At 44.2% G+C, this 23,505-nt stretch overlaps 3 protein-coding genes across 18 annotated transcripts in view; all 3 read right to left on the reverse strand.

Annotated features, from left to right (window-relative positions):
* Positions 1-23,412, reverse strand: LOC127610395 (protocadherin alpha-8-like). Its single transcript, XM_052080543.1, has 2 exons — positions 20,384-23,412; positions 1-1,093 (listed from the first exon to the last, which is right to left on the reverse strand). The coding sequence occupies exons 1-2, from the start codon at positions 22,757-22,759 to the stop codon at positions 1,013-1,015; spliced, it is 2,457 nt and encodes an 818-aa protein (XP_051936503.1). The 5' UTR covers positions 22,760-23,412; the 3' UTR covers positions 1-1,012.
* The window catches only part of LOC127610195 (protocadherin alpha-C2-like), a 138,044-nt gene that overhangs the window by 83,633 nt on the left and 30,906 nt on the right, over positions 1-23,505 (reverse strand). For 3 of the 15 annotated variants that reach the window (XM_052080304.1, XM_052080315.1, XM_052080234.1), the window contains one exon: positions 4,941-5,636. The exons of 3 other annotated variants lie outside the window; for them this stretch is intronic. In XM_052080304.1, coding sequence (XP_051936264.1) covers positions 4,941-5,636 — 696 coding nt within the window. Of the gene's footprint in view, positions 1-1,093; positions 3,606-4,940; positions 5,637-8,801; positions 9,372-9,497; positions 11,317-12,147; positions 14,828-17,409; positions 19,261-23,505 lie in introns of those variants that run through there. 9 more of the 15 variants (XM_052080265.1, XM_052080247.1, XM_052080256.1 and 6 more) reach the window with 9 other exon arrangements.
* The window catches only part of LOC127610375 (protocadherin alpha-8-like), a 23,044-nt gene continuing 14,549 nt past the window's right edge, over positions 15,011-23,505 (reverse strand). The window contains exon 3 of one of the 2 annotated variants that reach the window (XM_052080498.1): positions 15,011-16,713. In XM_052080498.1, coding sequence (XP_051936458.1) covers positions 16,687-16,713 — 27 coding nt within the window. In that variant the 3' untranslated portion in view covers positions 15,011-16,686. The remainder of the gene's footprint in view (positions 16,714-23,505) is intronic. The other variant, XM_052080509.1, reaches the window with a different exon arrangement.

Consider the following 23,505-nt stretch of genomic DNA (forward strand, 5'->3'; position numbering starts at 1 on the left):
TTAGCGGAACGGGAAAAAAACACGTCAGATGGGCGAGTCACGCTCCTTCGCCGAAACTGCGCGAACAAAGATGCAGTTCCGTGCAACGGCGTCACACGCGCCGACGTCACCGCGTTGGCGACACATTGTGAGAACGATATTTGAAATAATACCGACACCATGCGAGCTAAATCGTTGTTGCAACGTCAACCACAAACGACAATAAAGGTATGGAGCATAATTTATTAAGAAATAAACAACGCGCTGCGTGTCGAGTATGTTCGTCAACTATCCATTTGAATTGGATTTAAAAAAAAAAAGATTTGAGGGCCACTGATCTTATTGAAATACAATAAAACGAAGCCGCTCGTCTTATAATCAAACGTACAAAACACGTTTTAAATTCTATCAATTTTTATGGAAATTTTATTTTTTATCTATTTATTTGTTATGGAAATGAGGAATTAATATTTGACTACTTTAGCCGCTGGGAGGTAATTGATTTCATTCTCTTTTGTCTGCACTTATTCTACGATGATGAATTTTTACTTAATGACTGTTTTGTAAGTTTACATAAAAGACTTGTGATGCAAAATGAAAATGTGATGCAATTTCGTGTGATGGAATGTAACTTGAAGAAAAAAAATGCAGGGATAATTTTATATTTTTTTCGAATGTAATAATGTACGATGCATTTTGCTGATGCTAAGATTTGGAAGTTAATGACTTTGAGCTAGTTTTATTTGAAACTATTCTAATTTTAGAAACTTAATCCTTTCAAAAATGTTCAATGATATTACGATTGTTTTGAAATGTTAATTGTTTTGAATCATTAAACGTCATTTAAATGTCAACAGTTGAAGTCAACAGTTTGTAGTAAAAAAAAAAAAATTTGGTTTGCAATGTGATTCAAAGATACGAAAAGAAACTACTATAAACTACTGGGCCTGGTTGCCTGATAACATTTTGGTCGAAGTGCTGTTAAGTCTCCAAAAATAAACCTTATTTTGAAATAATAAATGTTGGCTCTACCTTAAGTACTCAAGCAAAAATGTTCATTTAAAAAAAGTAACAATTCACAGAAACCCAGAGGTACAAATAGATTGAGTCTTACCTCCCCGGAAGTGTGCCTCCTGTCAGGGAGCACCAGAGTGTTGGCGTGGCTGCCGGGGACTACGGTCGAACCGATACTCATTCTGGGCCCGACTAGCATGTAGCGTTTGTCTCCTGATCTGTACTGGATGCTGTGACACAGCGTGCCGTCATAATTGGCGTCTTGCAGATATTTGGAAGTGTACTCTGTGGATTTGGAGCACTGCATGGCGATCAGCACGATGATGCTAATGACAAAAAGGAGCGACACCGAGCCCAAAGTGATGATGAGATAAAAAGTCACGTTGTCCTCCTCTTCCACTTTTGCTGCACTTTTCACATCGGAAGCCGCAAAAGCCTCTTTGGGTTCTACGAGCTTGACGGTCACGGTGGCCGTTGCCGAGAGCGACTCGTTGCCGTTGTCTTTGACCAGGATGAGCAGTCGATGCTCAGCCTCGTCCGTCTCCGTGAAGGAGCGAAGTGTTCGGATCTGGCCCGTGTAGCGATCCAAAGAAAACAGACTGTGGTCGCTGACTTGCTGCAGCGAAAACAGCAACCAGCCGTTATATCCGATATCGGCGTCATAGGCTCGGACTTTCGACACCAAGTCTCCCGCTTTGAGATTGCGGGGAATTTCCTCCACCCCTTCGGCAGAACCGTTGGAGCTGACTGGATACAGGATGACTGGAGCGTTGTCGTTCTGATCCAGAATGAACACCTTCACTGTCACGTTGCTGCTCAGTGGAGGACTTCCACCGTCGGTGGCCACCACGTGGAATTGGAAACTTTTTAATGTCTCAAAGTCAAAGCTTTTTAAAGCTGATATTTGTCCATTTTCACTATTTATACTTAGAAATGAAGACAGTTTGCTGTCATCTCTGACAATGTGATATGAAATTTTCGCATTCTCATTCTCGTCGCTATCAAAAGCTTTGACAGAAAAGATGGGCCCCCCTGCATTGTTGCCCTCACTAAGATAAAAAGTATAAGGACTGGATGAAAACTCTGGACTGTTATCATTCACATCTGAAACGAGAACACTGATTATCTTTTCAGATGAGAGTGCAGGCTGACCAGAATCTTGTGCAACTACTAATATGTCATATTTGGACTTTTTCTCTCTATCCAAAGGTGATTTAGTCACTAAAGAATATATTTTGTCTTGTGATGATGGCGACAAAGCAAAAGGAACATCCTCACCAATGGAGCAAATCACTTTCCCGTTGAGACCAGAGTCCAAGTCATTCACACTGATGAGAGCAACGGTCGTCCCGGGTCTGGAATCTTCGGGAATTAAACTGGAAAATGATGTCACTTCAATCTCAGGGGCATTGTCATTAACGTCGACTATCTTGATGATGACACTTTTTTCATTTGTTAATGGTAGGGAACCTTTATCTGACGCTTGGATTTCAATATCATATTTGTCTTTTTCCTCAAAGTCAATAATTCCTTTCACTGTTATTGCGCCTGTTCGATGATTAATTTCAAAAAGATCTAATAATCTATGACTGACGCTGTTGCTAAATGCAAAAACAACTTCTCCATTTGGGCCTTCGTCTAAGTCGGTTGCATTTACTTGAATAATGGTTGTGCCCACCGGAGCATTTTCATGAAGTGTCACAGAATATCCATCCAAAGAGAAAACAGGCGAATTGTCATTACTATCTAATACATTTATTAAAATATTAATATCGCCAGTTTTGGGAGGTTTTCCTCCATCAAGTGCAGTTAACACTAATGAATGACTTCCGGCTGCCTCCCTGTCCAAATATTTTTGCACAATCAATATTGGAATTTTTTCATTGTCTCCTTTATCTTTAATTTCCAAACGGAAATGATCATTTGTGCTAAGTTTATATTGCTGGACAGAGAAAGGGCCGCTGTCTGCATCGTGTGCCGCTTTGAGTGGAATTCGCATTCCAGGATGCACGGACTCCGGGATGTCCAAAGTCTTTATTTCTCCCGGGAAATTTGGAGAATGATCATTAACATCTACGACTTCCACTCCAACATAGTGCACCTCAAGCGGGTGTTCGAGCACCGTTTTTAAATTAATTACACACGCAGTGCTCCGTTCGCATACCTCCTCCCGGTCAATCTTCCTGCTTACGTACAGGATGCCATCGTTCTCTCCGAGGCGGAAAAGATTCTCGGTGGCGCTCGAAACAATCCGGTATTTCCGTTCTTTCAACGTGCTCCTGTCTAATCCCAAATCTTTGGCAACATTTCCGACGATAGTTCCTTCCTTGACTTCCTCAGGGATTGAGTATCTCAATTGAGCCGAGGTGCCACGCCACAAAAGCACAGCAACCACGCAGCAGACCCATCGCAAATGCGCGCTCCTCGCCTCGCATCCTCTTTGTTCCATGATGAAACACAACTACGGTCCAGGCGGCGTGCTGTTGACAAACTACTGCATTGTAATGCGACGGGAGCGTGTGCAATTCCTCAAAAATACGAAAATATGTCAAACAATGGTTGAACGCAGACGCAATCGAACGAGTCAGCTCACACAACTGAAACTGCAATGACGAGGGATGACCTGCAGGCAGCAGACAATCCGCTGTACTTTCACAATCACAGCGACACCATGTGTTGACATTACGTCCTACAAGTATCCAATTGTAAAACTAAAAATGGAATAAAACCACTTTATATACTTCATCTGAAATTTTCAAAGACATACCATACTATATCGGCGCGGATTCCATGTGATCAGAAAACAATAATACAATACAATTTTCAGTTCAAAACTGCAAATGCGATCAAAATTGCAGACGGAATCTACGGTGGTGTCTATGCAAATTAAATGGTGTAAATGCATCCCAAAAAACAAGTTGTTCGTCTGTATTTCTCTGAATAGGTGTGCGGCGACAAGAGCAGAAGTTTTCAGCACCCTGGACAGCGGACTTGCAATGCAAGTGGGCAGAACTGCGGGATTCAGCTTCCCTCGCGTGTTCATATGCTGGACCCTTGCAAAGTAAGGAGTCCCACATATGGTCAGTGTACTAAAAGAAAATGAATTATGTAACCAATATTTATTAAACCACATGCTGTAATCTGAAGGTTTGTTGTTTTATTTTCATGTTGATGTTTACAGTCTTGCTCAATTCAGACGTGCCACTGCAAACTACTGGCCAGAATGAGGAACACTTGGATTATTCACATCCACTGTCGATAGTCAAGCGCTTATTCTCTTCCGGGTCACAGGGAGGTGGAACCCATCACAGCTGACTTGGGGCAAATGACAAACTCAATCCTGGACTGGTTGTCAGTCAGTCACAGGACACGAATGGAAAGAGACGATGATTCACACCAACAGTAGCAGGAAGCAAACCCACGCTACTAGCCCGAAGTCAAGTAAGTACACCATCACATCATCAGTGGACTCCACTTGTATAATCTACATAATATTGATTCACACTAAAGGAAGAAAGCACGTATCACAAAAACAAAACCTTGAAAATGATCTCTGCAACGTAAAAAAAAAAAGTCTGTGACATGATGGGCTGGCTCATATTAGACAAGCTACATTGAAATATTATATGGGAAATGAAGACAGAAAAAAATTACAGATGTTCATTAAGTTGCATTGTCTGTAGGAATGTGTGGCAGTCTATTACACTAAGGGTAAAATGCGGAAGTAAACCGGCATAGGTGAGCCTCCATATCGACGAGTGCGACCGAAGTTTGCTGAGAAAAACAAAGTGCTTTCAATATGCTTTTAAACACGAAGTAACTATCAAAACAGTGCACATAATAGCAGCATCGATAAACTTAAACTAAAACTATCCAACAGACAAATGCAGATGTTTTGGTATACTGGTCGTGCAGATAAGCCAGAATTATTTCAAAAACTTTCTTACCTCCCCTGGAGTGTGCCTCCTATCAGGGAGACACAGAGTGTTGGCGTGGCTGCCCGGGACAACGGTCGAACCGATACTCATTCTGGGTCCGACTAGCATGTAGCGCTTGTCTCCTGATCTGTACTGGATGCTGTGACACAGCGTGCCGTCATAATTGGCATCTTGCAGATATTTGGAAGTGTACTCTGTGGATTTGGAGCACTGCATGGCGATCAGCACGATGATGCTGATGACAAAAAGGAGCGACACCGAGCCCAAAGTGATGATGAGATAAAAAGTCACGTTGTCTTCCTCGTCCACTTTTGCTGCACTTTTGACGTCGGAAGCTGCAAAAGCCTCTTTGGGCTCCACGAGTTTGACGGTCACGGTGGCTGTTGCCGACAGCGACACGTTGCCGTTGTCTTTGACCAGGATGAGCAGTCGATGCTCAGCCTCGTCCGTCTCCGTGAAGGAGCGAAGTGTTCGGATCTGGCCCGTGTAGCGGTCCAAAGAAAACAGACTGTGGTCGCTGACTTGCTGCAGCGAAAACAGCAACCAGCCGTTATATCCGATATCGGCGTCATAGGCTCGGACTTTCGTCACCAAGTCTCCCGCTTTGAGATTGCGGGGAATTTCCTCCACCCCTTCGGCAGAACCGTTGGAGCTGACTGGATACAGGATGACTGGAGCGTTGTCGTTCTGATCCAGAATGAACACCTTCACTGTCACGTTGCTGCTCAGTGGAGGACTTCCACCGTCGGTGGCCACCACGTGGAATTGGAAACTTTTTAATGTCTCAAAGTCAAAGCTTTTTAAAGCTGATATTTGTCCATTTTCACTATTTATACTTAGAAATGAAGACAGTTTGCTGTCATCTCTGACAATGTGATATGAAATTTTCGCATTCTCATTCTCGTCGCTATCAAAAGCTTTGACAGAAAAGATGGGCCCCCCTGCATTGTTGCCCTCACTAAGATAAAAAGTATAAGGACTGGATGAAAAATCTGGACTGTTATCATTCACATCTGAAACGAGAACACTTATTGTCTTTTCAGATGAGAGTGCAGGCTGACCAGAATCTTGTGCAACTACTAATATGTCATATTTGGACTTTTTCTCTCTATCCAAAGGTGATTTAGTCACTAAAGAATATATTTTGTCTTGTGATGATGGCGACAAAGCAAAAGGAACATCCTCACCGATGGAGCAAATCACTTTCCCATTGAGACCAGAGTCCAAGTCATTCACACTGATGAGAGCAACGGTTGTCCCGGGTCTGGAATCTTCGGGAATTAAACTGGAAAATGATGTCACTTCAATCTCGGGTGCATTGTCATTGACGTCGACTATCTTGATGATGACACTCTTCTCCGTAGTTAGTGGAGCAAGGCCTTTATCTGATGCTTGGATTTCAATTTCATATGTTTCTCTCTCCTCGTAGTCTATCAGACCGGAGACAACTATCTCCCCGGTTGAGTGGTTGATGTCAAACATTTTAAAGAAAGAATTACTCACACTTTCACCAAATGAGTAAATCACATCTCCGTTTTGACCGTCGTCCAAATCAGTTGCAATTACTTGTACCACTGTTGTGCCCACTGGGGCATTTTCATTCAGTGTCACAGAATACTCATTTGAAGAGAAAACAGGTGCATTATCATTTACATCTAAAACGGCTATTAATATATTCATGTCTCCAGATTTGGGGGGTTTTCCTCCATCTAGAGCAGTCAGCACCAGGGAGTGGCTTTCTGTCGCTTCTCTGTCCAATGATTTCTGCAGAACTAAGACAGGTATTTTACCGTCTTGTCCTTTGTCTTTGACCTCCAAGCGAAAATGATCATTTTGACTCAGTTTATAATTTTGCACGGAAAACGAACCGCTATCAAGATCACGTGACGGTTTCAGCTGAAAGCGAGCTCCGGGCAAAATAGACTCAAAAATGTCAATTTTTTTGTCCTTCTCCTCGAAGCTCGGGGCGTGGTCATTTACATCCAGCACTTCCACTCCCACGTAGTGAACCTCCAATGGGTTTTCCAGCACAGTTTTTAAATGAATCAAACACGTACTGCTCTGTGCACACACCTCCTCTCTGTCGATTAGGCGGCTCACATAGAGGATGCCATCGTTTGGATTCACGTGGAAAAGAGGCTCAGCGTCACTCGAAACGACGCGGTATTTCCGTTCTTTCAGGGTGCCTTTATCCAGTCCAAGATCTTTGGCTACATTTCCGACAAATGTTCCTTCGCTGATCCCCTCATGAATGGAATATCTCAAATTCGCCGAGGCCAAGCTGCACAGAATCGCAGTGGCCACAAAGCGGGCTAAACAGGATCGTCCGTTCGCCGACACGCATCTCCTTTGTCCCATGACTACCCACGTAAATACTCAGAAGAAACCCCCAGGAAGGCGGCTGTAGAACACACAACTTCGATGTACGGCAATGGTCATTATCCTCCTGCAACTTCAGATGTGAATGCAAGTACAATATTTCCAGGATGAGACAGACACACGCTGCCGAGAGATGTGCTCGCGCCCGACAGAACCAGACAACGAGGTTGATAAAAAATGTGATGACGAAACGTCCATGCGTCCTGAATTGTACTGTTAGACTGACACCATGCGATCGAAATGTTCTCTGCACTGATTCGAGAATGTCGATTTGACTTATTTTCTCTTATGTTTGTGCCCATTCATATCAAATGACAATACTCACAAAAAAAGCCCATCGGACGTTAACATCTAAAAGCAACATGACAATATAGAAAGCAGGTCATATTGAACTACTGTGCTGACATTGAAGAAAAGCATCAAAACAAACCAGAGATATTCGGCCAAACAATAACTTCAATAAAATAGTTGACAGCGACCTCATGTGAACCTCCTTTCACATTTCCTCAAACCTAAAAATTGACATTCAACATCGCGCTGCCTCTAAAGTAGCCCCCTTTCATTCTAGGTAAAACAAGAAATATAAACCAACACGATGACGCATGCTGATGACGAGAGATCAAGTGCATCACAAAGATCCAACAAGTCTTCTCAGTTGGTTTCGGTACCCACATTTTCCCATGCTCGTCATTTTCTCTCAAACTAAAATCAATTTTGCTGTTTAAAAACCTTATACATCACGTATGTCGACGACCCATTCAGCCATCTATTTATGTCCGGATTATAACGAATTCTGAATGACGCGTTTCAACAATCGCCATGAGGAATTTGGGAATAAAACATAAGTCAATGTAAAAATTGTGCAAAATAATGCGATATACAGTGCTAAGTATTCACGGAACAAATTCAGGAAAACACAACAGTACATGAGATTTTAAATATGCAAAAACAAACTTTTACTTCTTAGGACACAATACAAGTGCCTTTGTAATCCTCACGATATCCAAAATCCGCGCTTTAAGAACACGCGAGTTGTATTTTGGACTCGCCGTCTTGCTTTTGAACTGCAGTACACACTTTTAAGACTGCTAAATCGCTATGCGTTTCCGGTGAGGGCCTTTCATAATAAAATATCTCCACTCAACAGCCCCAAAGCTGGAAAACAATACATATCTGTTCAATTGCTTGACGAGACTCAACCATAACAATCAAGCACATTCACGGCCATGGTCGTGCAGTCAACTCAATACAACTTTATGTAGCGCTTTTACAGCAAGCAGGCGCAATCATTTGTCAGACTGTGTGAATCCCCAAAAGGCAAGATTCAGCTATACCTATTCCCACCACAATATAAAAATGGAAAAAATACATAATCAAATGACGAAGCGTAGTACATATTTTACTCAGTGCTTCCAAGACTCCAAAATTTGTTTCATAAAACATACACACACAGGCAGGCAGTTACTAAACCATGGAGTTAGTATGTCTTACCTCCCCGGAAGTGTGTCTCCTGTCAGGGAGCACCAGAGTGTTGGCGTGGCTGCCCGGGACTATGGTCGAACCGATACTCATTCTGGGCCCGACTAGCATGTAGCGCTTGTCTCCTGATCTGTACTGGATGCTGTGACACAGCGTGCCGTCATAATTGGCGTCTTGCAGATATTTGGAAGTGTACTCTGTGGATTTGGAGCACTGCATGGCGATCAGCACGATGATGCTGATGACAAAAAGGAGCGACACCGAGCCCAAAGTGATGATGAGATAAAAAGTCACGTTGTCCTCCTCGTCCACTTTTGCTGCACTTTTCACATCGGAAGCTGCAAAAGCCTCTTTGGGCTCCACAAGCTTGACGGTCAGGGTGGCTGTTGCCGAGAGCGACACGTTGCCGTTGTCTTTGACCAGGATGAGCAGTCGATGCTCAGCCTCGTCCGTCTCCGTGAAGGAGCGAAGTGTTCGGATCTGGCCGGTGTAGCGGTCCAAAGAAAACAGACTGTGGTCGCTGACTTGCTGCAGCGAAAACAGCAACCAGCCGTTATATCCGATATCGGCGTCATAGGCTCGGACTTTCGTCACCAAGTCTCCTGTTTTGAGATTGCGGGGAATTTCCTCCACCCCTTCGGCAGAACCGTTGGAGCTGACTGGATACAGGATGACTGGAGCGTTGTCGTTCTGATCCAGAATAAAAACCTTCACTGTCACGTTGCTGCTCAGTGGAGGACTTCCACCGTCGGTGGCCACCACTTGGAAATGGAAACTTTTCAGCGTCTCAAAGTCGAAACTTTTTAAAGCTGATATTCGTCCGTTTTCACTATTTATACTTAGATATGAAGACAGTTTGCTGTCATCTCTGAGAACATGATATGAAATTTTTGCATTGTCGTTTTCATCATGATCAAAAGCTTTGACAAAAAAGATGGGGCCCCCTACATTGTTGCCCTCGGGAACATAAAAAGTATAAGGACTGGACGAAAACTGTGGACTATTGTCATTCACATCTGAAACGAGAACACGGATTGTCTTTTCAGATGAGAGTGCAGGCTGACCAGCGTCTTTTGCAACTACTAATATGTCATATTTTGACTTTTTCTCTCTATCCAAAGGTGATTTGGTCACTAAAGAATATATTTTGTCTTGTGATGATGGCGACAAAGCAAAAGGAACATCCTCACCGATGGAGCAAATCACTTTCCCATTGAGACCAGAGTCCAAGTCATTCACACTGATTAGAGCAACGGTCGTCCCGGGTCTGGAATCTTCGGGAATTAAATTGGAAAATGATGTCACTTCAATCTCAGGGGCATTGTCATTGACATCAACTATCTTGATGATGACACTTTTTTCTGTTGTTAGAGGAACAGCTCCTTTATCTGATGCTTGGATTTCAATTTCAAACATGTCATTCTCCTCATAGTCTATAAGGCCTTTTACAACAATCTCACCAGTATTCATGAAGATGTCAAATAAATGCTTAACATTTTGATTATTCTTGCTGAAAGAATAAACTACATCTCCATTTAGGCCTTCATCTAAATCAGTGGCATTTACTTGTATAACAGTTGTCCCAATCGAAGCATTTTCATCGAGTGTCACAGAATAAACTTCCTTGGAGAAAACTGGTGAATTGTCATTAACATCTAACACATTTATCGAAATATTAATTTCACCTGTTTTGGGAGGTTTACCACCATCCAATGCAGTTAATACTAACAAGAGATGCCCCGTTTTCTCTTTGTCGAGAGATTTTTTAACAACCAAGATGGGAATTTTGCCATCTTTACCTTTATCTTTAACTTCCAGACGAAAATGTTCATTGTCGCTTAGTTTATATTGCTGAACCGAAAACTGACCACTGTCTCCATCCTTCGAAGCCAGGAGCTGAAATCTTGCTCCGGGCAACACCGACTCTGAAATATCCAGTTTTGTTTCTTCCTCAGGAAAACTTGGACTATGATCATTGATATCCAGTACCTCCACTCCAACATAGTGGACCTCCAGTGGGTTTTCAAGCACGGTTTTTAAGTTGATCAAACACGTACTGCTTTGCGGGCACTCCTTTTCCCTGTCGATCTTTCTGCTGACATAAAGGACGCCATCGGTCTGACTCACATGAAAAAGAGGCTCCGCACGACTGGAAACAATCCGATACTTGCGCTCTTTCAGCGTATTTCTATCCAATCCGAGGTCTTTTGCGGCATTGCCAACCACAGTTCCTTCATCGACCTCTTCGGAGATCGAGTATCTTAATTGCGCCGAAGCCACGCTACACAAAAGCACCGCAGCCACGCACCCGAGCAAGCAACGTCTCGCCCTTTGCTGCACGCCTCTTTGTTCCATGGTGATACGGAAAATCATCACTCGTCGATTCTAATAAAATCAGATGCACTTGTGAAAACGAAATACAAATGTGTAGTCCATGAGAATATTCCTCTGCTAAGCCATCAAGTGTGGATATCAGGACAGCGAGACAAGTGTCACCGCAGCGACAGACACGGCGATTATGACAGCGCGAATGTTAAAGTGGCAGTGGATCCGTACAACCGCTCACAATATGCGGTCACGTGAACATTTAATGGGTACGCGTCCTTACACTGACACCTAGAGATCAAAATACACATTACAGAAGAGGCGAGGACGGGATGAGCGTCAATTGGAAGCAGAACAAAGTTCCGAGTCACGCCATATCAGTGCACATTTAAGATTTATTTTTATCGGGCCTGAGCAGCAAAGACGTCATTGATTTTAGTAGCAAACAAAATACCACCCACTCTCACATTACACTTGCACTAATAATTTATAATTACTCAGTTATTTCCTACTGCCATCATAAAGAAAACACTTTGCTGGTAAAACCGCACCCGATACTCATAGTCTGAGATAAGTAATGAAGAAAGTAGCCCAACCATATTCCCAATCACAATTCAAATATGAGGCTGATACTTCTCAGCACAGTTGTAAACCATGATTTTTAACTATTATTTACTATTTGTTTCTTTCATTCAATTTTACTGCCACGTTTCTGATCAGAGCAGAAGTTTTCACGGGAAGCAAGGCACACTGGAGAATGTTTCAGCACCATAGACAGAGGCAGCGGGAATTCTGTGGCTCAACATTCAACAAGAAGAAAGCAAACAAAATACTCCACTGTCGGGTATTTCAAAATCAGGCAAGACTGTTAAACATGGAACAAAAAGCGTACATTTCCCTCGTCCACAAAAAAAGTTGTTATGAGAGGGAGCCGTTGAATGGGCTGTGTAAATATGCAAAAATATGCAAGAAGCAGAGAGGATGATTCTTTTACTTATTCTGTAAATGTCGGGAAAAAAAATTACGGTCTTACCTCCCCGGAAGTGTGTCTCCTGTCAGGGAGCACCATAGTGTTGGCGTGGCTGCCCGGGACTACGGTCGAACCGATACTCATTCTGGGCCCGACTAGCATGTAGCGCTTGTCTCCTGATCTGTACTGGATGCTGTGACACAGCGTGCCGTCATAATTGGCGTCTTGCAGATATTTGGAAGTGTACTCTGTGGATTTGGAGCACTGCATGGCGATCAGCACGATGATGCTGATGACAAAGAGGAGCGACACCGAGCCCAAAGTGATGATGAGATAAAAAGTCACGTTGTCCTCCTCGTCCACTTTTGCTGCACTTTTCACATCGGAAGCTGCAAAAGCCTCTTTGGGCTCAACGAGCTTGACGGTCAGGGTGGCTGTTGCCGAGAGCGAAACGTTGCCGTTGTCTTTGACCAGGATGAGCAGTCGATGCTCAGCCTCGTCCGTCTCCGTGAAGGAGCGAAGTGTTCGGATCTGGCCCGTGTAGCGGTCCAAAGAAAACAGACTGTGGTCGCTGACTTGCTGCAGCGAAAACAGCAACCAGCCGTTATATCCGATATCGGCGTCATAGGCTCGGACCTTCGTCACCAAGTCTCCCACTTTGAAATTCCGGGGAATCTCCTCCACCCCTTCGGCAGAACCGTTGGAGCTGACTGGATACAGGATGACTGGAGCGTTGTCGTTCTGATCCAGAATGAACACCTTCACTGTCACGTTGCTGCTCAGTGGAGGACTTCCACCGTCGGTGGCCACCACGTGGAAATGGAAACTTTTCACGGTCTCAAAGTCAAAACTTTTTAGTGCTGACACTTCTCCTGTTTCACGATTAACATTCAAAAAGGAGGAGAACAAATGATCAGTTCCTCTATTTCTTAATCTGTGATACTCGATCACAGCATTGCTCCCTTCATCATAGTCATGGGCTGTCACCGATAAAATAGAATTGCCAGGAGTGTTATTTTCATTAATGTAAAATATGTATGTGTTCCGGGAGAATTCGGGGCTGTTGTCATTTACATCAGACACAGTAATTTGTATAGTTTTGTCCGAGGATAAAGATGGGTCTCCTGCATCTCTGGCTAAAATTTTGACGCTAAAATGTGCCTGCTGTTCTCTATCCAAAAGTTGCTTTGTAACCAGAGAATACATATTCTTCTGTAAGGATGGGGACAGCATGAAGGGAACATCTGGACTTGTATGACACATAACTTTCCCATTCAGACCAGAATCTAAATCTTTAACACTTATTAATGCGACGGTGGTCCCCGGTTTTGCATCTTCTGGCAACGCGTTGGAAAATGACGTCACATCAATGTCGGGAGCGTTGTCATTAATGTCAACAATATGGATGATGACACTTTTGTCCGTCGACAGTGTCGCCACTGCTTTATCGGAAGCCTGTATGTCTATCTCGTACTTGTTGCACTCTTCAAAATCTATCGGACCCGCCACAGTCACCACCCCTGTCACGTGATTTAAATTAAAACGAGCTCGCGTGCGGGAATCCACGTCATTGCCAAAAGAATAAACCACGTCACCATTCGAGCCTTCGTCTAAATCTGTTGCGTTCACTCGCACCACTATGGTCCCGAGAGGGCAATTCTCATTTACATACGCAATGTATGACTCCTGAGTGAAAACTGGGGGGTTATCATTGACGTCAGACACCTCCACTATTATTGTCATGTTACCGGAGAGCGCAGGTTTTCCCCCATCCGTGGCTGTTAAAAATAACACGTGAGTCTTGACGGATTCTCTGTCCAGGGACTTTTGGAGAACCAAAGTGGGCGTTTTACGATCCTCGCCACGATCTTTGACCTCCAAACGAAAGTGCTCGTTGGGGGTTAGCTTGTAGTGTTGCACGGACAGGGCGCCCGTGTCTCCATCGCGCGCAGCCTGCAGCTGAAACCTCGCCCCCGGGAGCGCAGATTCAAACATCTCCAAAGTCTTTTCCTGCTCCGGGAAGCTTGGTGCGTGGTCGTTTATGTCCGCAACCTCCACCGCCACATAGTGTACCTCGAGCGGGTTTTCTAGGACGGTTTTTAACTCGATCACACAAACCTTGCTGCGGTCACACACTTGCTCTCTGTCAATGTTGCCGTTCACATACAAGATGCCGTCATCCTGATTCACGCGAAAGGGGGGCTCCGCAGTGCCACGCACAATTCGGTAGGCTCGCTCTTTCAGCGTGGCCCTGTCGAGACCCAAGTCCTTTGCGATATTCCCAACAGCAGTACCTTCCTTTACTTCCTCCGAGATAGAGTATCTAATTTGTCCCGACACGCGGCTGAAAATCAGAAGCATCAAGCAGGAAACCCACATTGTCTGATGTCCTCTTTGTTCCATCGTGTCACGAGAAAATGCGTTCCACGAAAATAAACGCATCCAAATATACTGCACATACATACAGCGATTTGAAACTCGTCTCATCAGCAGCCTTGCAAGAATAAAGCTTTCATCTGATCGCCACTGCGTGGTGAAACTGTTACTCCAAAAAGGAAAAAGGTTTGGTCTGTTCTGGTGTGAGTCGACTGGGATGCCTCTTATGATTTTTGTTCGATGACGTCACCACGTTATCATTCGTTTTACAGCTTTTTACTGGCACCATGTGATGCCGAATGGCACCGCATTTATTCCAGACGTATTATAAAGCAAATAATTTCACCCGACTGAAAAATGATATTTCTGCTTCACGGTCCGACACAGTCTGTATCTTGCCGACAGCACATATTGAAATAAGCTAAATATTCGACTGGGAACGTTGATCATTTTAAATCACTGTTCTTACCAAATGACTAAAACTTCACAAACATGAAATCACAATTATACATGGTAACGTGTAGATGTTGTTTGAGCTAATCACAAGATCACAACGGTATTTGCTGATATAAATATTATTTTTTTCAAATTGCCAAATGAAGCTTTGCTTCATTTCAAAATGTTCCACCCGCAACCTTATTCCAAAGTTGTTCTCACTTTAGTGGCTTTTGTTTTTTTTACAAATGAGTTGGAAATATTTGAGCATGCGCGTTTGGTCTTCACTTAATCAATTCAATCCAAATTCCCAAGCACACAAACAAAATCACGGGGGTCCCTCCTCCTCCCGAGATTGAACGATTCTTCGCTAACTACCTGTAAAGTCAAGTCAAGTTTCTCAAGTGGTGCTGCCCGTCATTGCAAGTGGTGGGGTGGGAGGCGTGGTCAGGTCAAAATATGAGCCAAACCACTCAGCGACCGCTGAGGTTGCCACGACATCAGTGGCACGCAGTAACGCCAATAAGAGACATGCACATATTTCGAGACAGAGAGAGAGAGAGAGAGTCAAAAGTTGTCTCCTCAAAGACTTTGAAACGCACTTTTGTTTCACAAAGGTGCATTATGAGCACAAGTATTTGCCTGTGATTCTGGCATTTGGAAAAGATACAATGTGGAACTGCTTTTCACCAACTTCATTGAGGAATAATCATTCAAATACATAGACATAAGAATGATCCCCCATGAATGCCAATGTCCATCTTTCTGCAAACAAGCAATATGCGCTCTCTGCATGCATATGCGGCAGGATGCTGAGATGGACATGAACATGATGCAGCATGCTCGTTGTGAGTCTTCAAACACAAATATTCACTTACTGCTTTCTTTCTTTTTTGCTTTTTCTTCTTCTTCCTTTCTCTTTCTTTCTTTCTTTCTTTCTTTCTTATTGAAATGCTCATATAGGCGTATACAACTAATTTTCTATAAGAGGGCCTCCACTAAGTGTAATATTATGACATAATACAATCCGAATAATATGAATTAACAAAAATGTCAATTGTTTTTGACAAGAGAATCATGTTGTTTTGTTTTGTTTTTTTTTAAGTGTGCTGTGTGCAAGAGCCGCACGATGATCAAGTGGTTAGCCTGGTCCACCTCACAGTGTAGAGGTGCAGGGTTCAATTCCGGCCCCGGTCTTCCTTGTGTGGAATTTGATTATTTGCTCCATGCCTGCATGCGTTTCTCCGGGTACTCCGGTTTCCTCACAATTCCAAAAACATGCAAGGCAGAATAATGGAACACTCAAAATTGTCCTTCAGTGTGACTGTGAGTGTAAATGGTTGTTTGTCGTCTGCCATGCGATTGGCTGGCAACTGGTTCAGGGTGTCCCTTGCCTACTGCCCAAAGACAGCCGTGACAGGTTCCAGCATGCCTGCGATCTCCGTGAGAATAAAAGGATTCGAAAATAGATGGGTGGAAGTTATGTGCAAATCAGGGCAAATGTAGCTACAGGAATAAACCTGCTTGTAAATGTTACTCCACAGGTGTATAGCTCTCAGTTACTTTCACTGCTTCAAGTTCCTCAAAAGATACACCAGCTCATTATAGACAATGGTCTCATGCTTAGAACAAACTAAAGGCTCTGTAATCTGAACACTTGCCTGACCAAAAAGACTGCACAAAATCTGTACCATTTATTATATAACTTCACTCCCATTTTCACTCAAGAGTCCACATACAACAAAGTCGAATTACATGGATGTGAAAATTCATGTGCGCAGTAGAAATCATTTAATAATCTAATAACTCAAAGCTTACCTCCCCGGAAGTGTGCCTCCTGTCAGGGAGCACCAGAGTGTTGGCGTGGCTGCCCGGGACTACGGTCGAACCGATACTCATTCTGGGTCCGACTAGCATGTAGCGCTTGTCTCCTGATCTGTACTGGATGCTGTGACACAGCGTGCCGTCATAATTGGCGTCTTGCAGATATTTGGAAGTGTACGCTGTGGATTTGGAGCACTGCATGGCGATCAGCACGATGATGCTGATGACAAAAAGGAGCGACACCGAGCCCAAAGTGATGATGAGATAAAAAGTCACGTTGTCCTCCTCGTCCACTTTTGCTGCACTTTTCACATCGGAAGCTGCAAAAGCCTCTTTGGGCTCCACGAGTTTGACGATCACGGTGGCTGTTGCCGAGAGCGACACGTTGCCGTTGTCTTTGACCAGGATGAGCAGTCGATGCTCAGCCTCGTCCGTCTCCGTGAAGGAGCGAAGTGTTCGGATGTGGCCCGTGTAGCGGTCCAAAGAAAACAGACTGTGGTCGCTGACTTGCTGCAGCGAAAACAGCAACCAGCCGTTATATCCGATATCGGCGTCATAGGCTCGGACTTTCGTCACCAAGTCTCCCGCTTTGAGATTGCGGGGAATTTCCTCCACCCCTTCGGCAGAACCGTTGGAGCTGAATGGATACAGGATGACCGGAGCGTTGTCATTCTGATCCAGAATGAACACCTTCACTGTCACGTTGCTGCTCAGTGGAGGACTTCCACCGTCGGTGGCCACCACGTGGAAATGGAAACTTTTCAGCGTCTCAAAGTCAAAACTCTTTAGTGCCATTACTTCGCCGGTGTCCGGGTTGATGTTCATAAATGACAACATTTTAAAGTCTGCGGTGGCATCTCTGATAATCTGATAAGAAATTTGAGCATTGTCAGCTTCATCCTTATCAGAAGCTTTTACAGAAAACACAGGGGCTCCAGGTGTGTTGTTTTCAGTGATATAAAAGGTATAAGGGCTTGATGAAAACTCCGGACTGTTATCATTTACATCTGACACGGCAACAGTTATGGTCTTTTCCGTTGAAAACACTGGCTCGTTTGTGTCCTTTGCAATGATGGTGACCTCATACTGAGAAACATGCTCCCTATCCAATCTCGACTTTGTGACTACAGAGTACATGTTGTCTTGTAAAGATGGCGATAAAGTAAACGGGACATTTTGTTTGATGGCACACAGTACTTTACCATTAATTCCGGAGTCTAAGTCACTAACACTCATCAGAGCCACAGTGGTTCCTATTTTTGCATCCTCGTTAATGGAGTTTGAAAATGAAGTCAGCTCTATTTCGGGGGCATTATCATTGACATCAATGACAGTTATCAAGACACTCTTATCAGCTGTCAAAGGAACTGTCCCTTTATCAGACGCATGTATATCAATTTCATAGCTTTTGCTTTCCTCAAAATCAAGGTGGCCAATCACTTTAATTTCACCAGTGTTTGAGTCTATACTGAAAAGTTCTGTTACTTTGACGTCCACCTCCTTGCCGAATGAATAGACTATTTCACCATTGGCGCCCTGGTCCATATCTGTCGCATTCACCCGAATCACAAGCGTGTCCACTGGAACGTTTTCATTCAGGGAGGCAGAGTAAACCTCCTTGTCAAACATGGGAGAGTTATCGTTCACATCGAGCACATCCACGATTATTTCTATGGAGCCTGACTTGGGGGGTTTCCCCCCGTCTACCGCTGTAAGGCGCAGACGGTGTCTCCCAGATGTCTCTCTGTCTAACTGCTTGAGCAGGACTAAAAATGGAACTTTACGGTCCTCGCCTCTGTCCTTTACCTCAACGCGAAAATAGTCATTTTGATTAAGTTTGTATTGCTGAACGGAAAACTGTCCCACATCGGGGTCTCGCGCCAGTTGGAGTTGGAACCGGGCTCCCGGCATAGCCGACTCCCATATTTCAAAGCGTTTTTCTTTTTCGAGAAAAACGGGTGAATGGTCATTAATGTCTAATATTTCCACCGCAACGTAGTGCACCTCCAACGGATGTTCAAGCACTGTTTTCAGGTTGATCACACACGGGCTGACGCGTTCACACGCCTCTTCTCTGTCTATCCTCCTTGCCACATACAACATGCCGTCGTCCTGGTTCACTTCCAGAATGGGCTCAGCCGTGCCGGACACGATTCGGTATCCTCGCCCTTTAAGTGCGCCCTTATCCAACCCCAAATCCTTCGCAATGTTCCCGACCACAGATCCCTCTTGAACCTCCTCTGATATGGAATATCTGAGCTGTGCACATGTTCCATTGCACAAAATGAGCACTAAAGACAACCAGCAGCGTCGCTCCCTCCTACCTCCGCATCGCCTTTGTTCCATGCCGTGGAAATGACTATTATCCTGCCGATGTGCAATGTCCTGCAAAAGACGAGTGTGTGCTGGTGCTGAATGAGCCACGAAAAAATCGAACCAGTCACATCAATGAGCTTTGAGAATAAAATCAGCAATTTGCTAATCACGGCACGACACGCTGCGCATGAAGCACTGAGAAATAACAAAAACCAGGCAGTCAGGTTTGAAAAAAGGACCGTGACGTCAAGTAGTGCTCTACATAGATATATTGGGGTATACTGACCCCTAGTGTCGAAAAACGTAACACATGAATATCGAAAACCTGTCCAGATTAGCACAAGAAGCAAGCAAATGGGGAAGATTCAAATTATTTGTTTTCTCCAGAAGTACACAACTCACGTCCGTTCAAAAATAAGACAATGGAAGCCAATTTCAAAACAAGATACACGCAGACGCGCACACACATAGGCAATTGGTTTCATTCATTCATTGGCAGCATCTGTTTGATGTTCTCTGAAATTAGAAGACAGCAATTGAAAACATATCCATCTTGTCCAAACCAGATGATAGCAACAAGACGCAACTGTGCCCACGCGTGCAATATAATATGTTGGCATGCAAGGACATGCAGCAGTTGAAAGAAGAGAAACATCAACTGTTCTTCAGCGTAAATTAAAAGAAAAATTGCCTTTCAAATTTCTTGCGGAGCAGTTGAATCAAATTGCCATTGAATTTCTGAACAACTTGAAGGAAACCTTGATAACCACTTAGCAGCATTTATCAAAGAAATATTTGTTTTTCACATTCTTGTACCCAAGGATGCAGCCTATTGTGTTTACAACCAAATATAAATGTCGGTAAAGACAGCACTACATGCTGATGGGAAATAAACTTCAAGAACCACATTTGCATTTATGCCACTGCCTAACAATGTTTACAACACACATTCCCAAGTCAGTGAGAAGCATAAATTCACTCTTCATTTCCTAGAGTTCACAGCAACCCAAGAAGCAACAAACCAAGGCCATGAAAAACATCCATGTACTGTATATATTTTCTAATCTATTTTTCCTCACAAGGGTCGCGGGCGTGCTGAAGCTGATCCCAGCTGTCTTATTGGGCAGTAGGCGGGGTACACCCTGAAATGGTTGCCAGCCAATTGAAGGGCACAGGCACACATAGACGAACAACCATCCGCGCTCACCTTCACACCTAGGGGCAATTTGGTGTGTGCCATCAACCTGCCATGCAAATTTTTGGGGATATGGGAAGAAACTGGATCACCAGGAGAAAACCCACGCAGGCACGAGCATTAGAAACACTGCTATTGAAAAAGGTTCCTTACCTCCCCGGAAGTGTGTCTCCTGTCAGGGAGCACCAGAGTGTTGGCGTGGCTGCCCGGGACTACGGTCGAACCGATACTCATTCTGGGTCCGACTAGCATGTAGCGCTTGTCTCCTGATCTGTACTGGATGCTGTGACACAGCGTGCCGTCATAATTGGCGTCTTGCAGATATTTGGAAGTGTACTCTGTGGATTTGGAGCACTGCATGGCGATCAGCACGATGATGCTGATGGCAAAAAGGAGCGACACCGAGCCCAAAGTGATGATGAGATAGAAAGTCATGTGGTCCTCCTCGTCCACTGTTGCTGCATTTTTCACATCGGAAGCTGCGAAAGCCTCTTTGGGCTCCACAAGTTTGATGGTCAGGGTGGCTGTTGCCGACAGCGACACGTTGCCGTTGTCTTTGACCAGGATGAGCAGTCGATGCTCAGCCTCGTCAGTCTCCGTGAAGGAGCGAAGTGTTCGGATCTGGCCCGTGTAGCGGTCCAAAGAAAACAGACTGTGGTCGCTGACTTGCTGCAGCGAAAACAGCAACCAGCCGTTATATCCGATATCGGCGTCATAGGCTCGGACTTTCGTCACCAAGTCTCCCACTTTGAAATTCCGGGGAATCTCCTCCACCCCTTCGGCAGAACCGTTGGAGCTGACTGGATACAGGATGACTGGAGCGTTGTCGTTCTGATCCAGAATGAACACCTTCACTGTCACGTTGCTGCTCAGTGGAGGACTTCCACCGTCGGTGGCCACCACGTGGAATTGGAAACTTTTCAGCGTTTCAAAGTCAAAGCTTTTTAATGCCAGAATGTCTCCCGTTTCAGAATTAATATTCAGAAATGATGCGTGCCCATTTTCTTTTGCTGTGTTCCTCAAAATGTGATAAGAAATTAGTGCGTTTTCACCTTCGTCGCGATCAAATGCCTTTACGCAAAATATAGAATCCCCCGGTTTATTATTTTCACCAATGTAGAACGTGTAAGGATTCTGTAAAAATTCCGGCCTGTTGTCATTTGTATCGGATAAAAAAACACTGATCGTCTGTTTGGAGGTAAGAACTGGTTCACCCGAGTCTTGAGCAATTATCGTTATATCGTATGCCCGTTTCTGCTCCCTGTCAAGCTGGGACTTAGTTACAACAGCAAACATGTTATCCTGCATAGATGCAGTTAACATAAAAGGGGACTCTTCGGAAACATTAATTATTATTTTGCCGTTAAGGTCAGAGTCTAAATCCTGAACACTGATGAGAGCTACTGTTGTCCCGGGTCTCGAGTCTTCGGAAACTGCGCGAGACAAAGACGTGACTTCTATCTCCGGACGATTATCATTCATATCAATAATTTTAATAATTACACTTTTATCTGTTTTAAATGGAATATTTCCTTTATCCGATGCCTGGATGTCAATGTCATAACCGTCTTGCTCCTCATAATCAACGTTGCCCTTCACAATAATTTCCCCAGTGACAGAATCTATGTCAAATAATTGTCTAATTTTTTCTTTGACGTCACTTCCAAACGAATAGACAATTTCCCCGTTGGAGCCGAAATCCGAATCCGTTGCATTAACTTGAATGACAGTCGTGCCCACCGGGGCGTTCTCTTGCAGCGTTACCGAATAAGACTCTTTCGTGAACACCGGCATGTTGTCGTTCACGTCTAGAACCTCGATGAGGATTTCAACCGAGCCCGTTTTTGGGGGTGTACCCCCATCTATGGCTGTCAGCACCAGTTTGTGGTTGCGTTTGTTCTCTCTGTCAAGCTGCCTCTGCAACTGCAAAATTGGCGTTTTGCCGTCTCGACCTCGGTCTTTCACCTCCAAGCGGAAGTAGTCGTTTTGACTGATTTTGTACTGTTGCACCGAATTTAGACCGCCGTCCGGGTCATATGCATTCTGCAGCTGATATTTAGCACCCGGCAAAGCGGACTCGACTATTTCCAGTCTTTTTGTCTTCTCCGGGAACGTGGGGGTGTGGTCGTTTATATCTATTATTTCCACGGTGATATAATGCACCTCCAGTGGGTTGTCGAGTACGGTTTTAAGATTAATCAGGCACGCATTACTCTCCTTACAAACCTCCTCTCGGTCAATTTTACGGTTTGCATAAAGGGCGCCGTCGTTCTCATTTACCTTAAAGAGTTGCTCACTCGAGCTGGACATAATGCGGAAGCCCCTCTGCTTTATTGAAGCCAGGTCTATTCCTAAATCCTTCGCAACATTCCCAACAAAAGTCTCCTCATTGAGCTCCTCAGATATGGAATATCTGTGCTGTGGGGAAGCAGAACGGACGCATAAAAACAAAGCCAAGACTCCGAGCAAAGGCCGGCGCTCCCGTCCTCTTTGTTCCATGTCGAGCGACCAAAATAGAGATCCAAACATGTCCAAAATGTCCCCGTCTTTCTAGTATATTTTCGTCATTGCAGACTGCAAAATAACAGCACCCACAACTCCCTTTTTCGCTGTTCAACTAAAAAAGCGCGAAAGTACGAACGAACATGAAAGGATCAACGTGGGTTCGTCCAAATGTGTCAGCTGAATGCTGTATAATCACCAGCCTCAAGATTGAATGGGCGGGCTCGGCATGTGCGCTTCAACGTTAAATGCCTTACGTGGTAGCATACTGCCACCCCGTGATTGTGTGGAAGACAGGAATCACATTTAATTTTCACCTCGGAAGACAACAATTCCTGCAAATGCTGACACACGCTTGCAGACGTGTTGAGCTCCACACATTCAAATAAAAATAGACTCTTCTATCAAATCTCTCGAACTCAACATCGCGTGTTCAATTGCAATGTGATAAAATATCAAGACAGTGATAGACAGTGATAGGGCGTATTTTGGCGAAGGAAACATAATTTTCTCTGTGGATCTTAATCACGTTTTCAAAAAGAGCGGCCTGTTCACTAAGTGCTCATTGAAACTTCCTTTGAGGGTATGCGATCAGTTACCCACAATGAACCCACAATCATGCAGTTGATGCAGCAGCTAGTCAGAAAACAACCCATGGCACTTTTATCCATCGCAGGAACACCAGACATTCCTAATGATCACATAAAAGCAAGTTTTAGAATTCGTCATACATTCAACTAGCATGTCAACCAAACATTCTGATCCACACGAAT

The sequence above is a fragment of the Hippocampus zosterae genome, chromosome 1 (genome assembly GCF_025434085.1).
Source record: "Hippocampus zosterae strain Florida chromosome 1, ASM2543408v3, whole genome shotgun sequence".
NCBI classification, from domain to species: Eukaryota; Metazoa; Chordata; class Actinopteri; order Syngnathiformes; family Syngnathidae; genus Hippocampus; species Hippocampus zosterae.

Coding starts and splice junctions, on each gene's coding strand:
- LOC127610395 (XM_052080543.1), bottom strand. CDS start 22,759: ATGTTTGGATCTCTATTTTGGTCGCTCGACATGGAACAAAGAGGACGG. Junction 1,094..20,383: donor GGAGACACACTTCCGGGGAG/GTAAGGAACCTT, acceptor ACTTCCGGGGAG/GTAAGACTCAATCTATTTGT.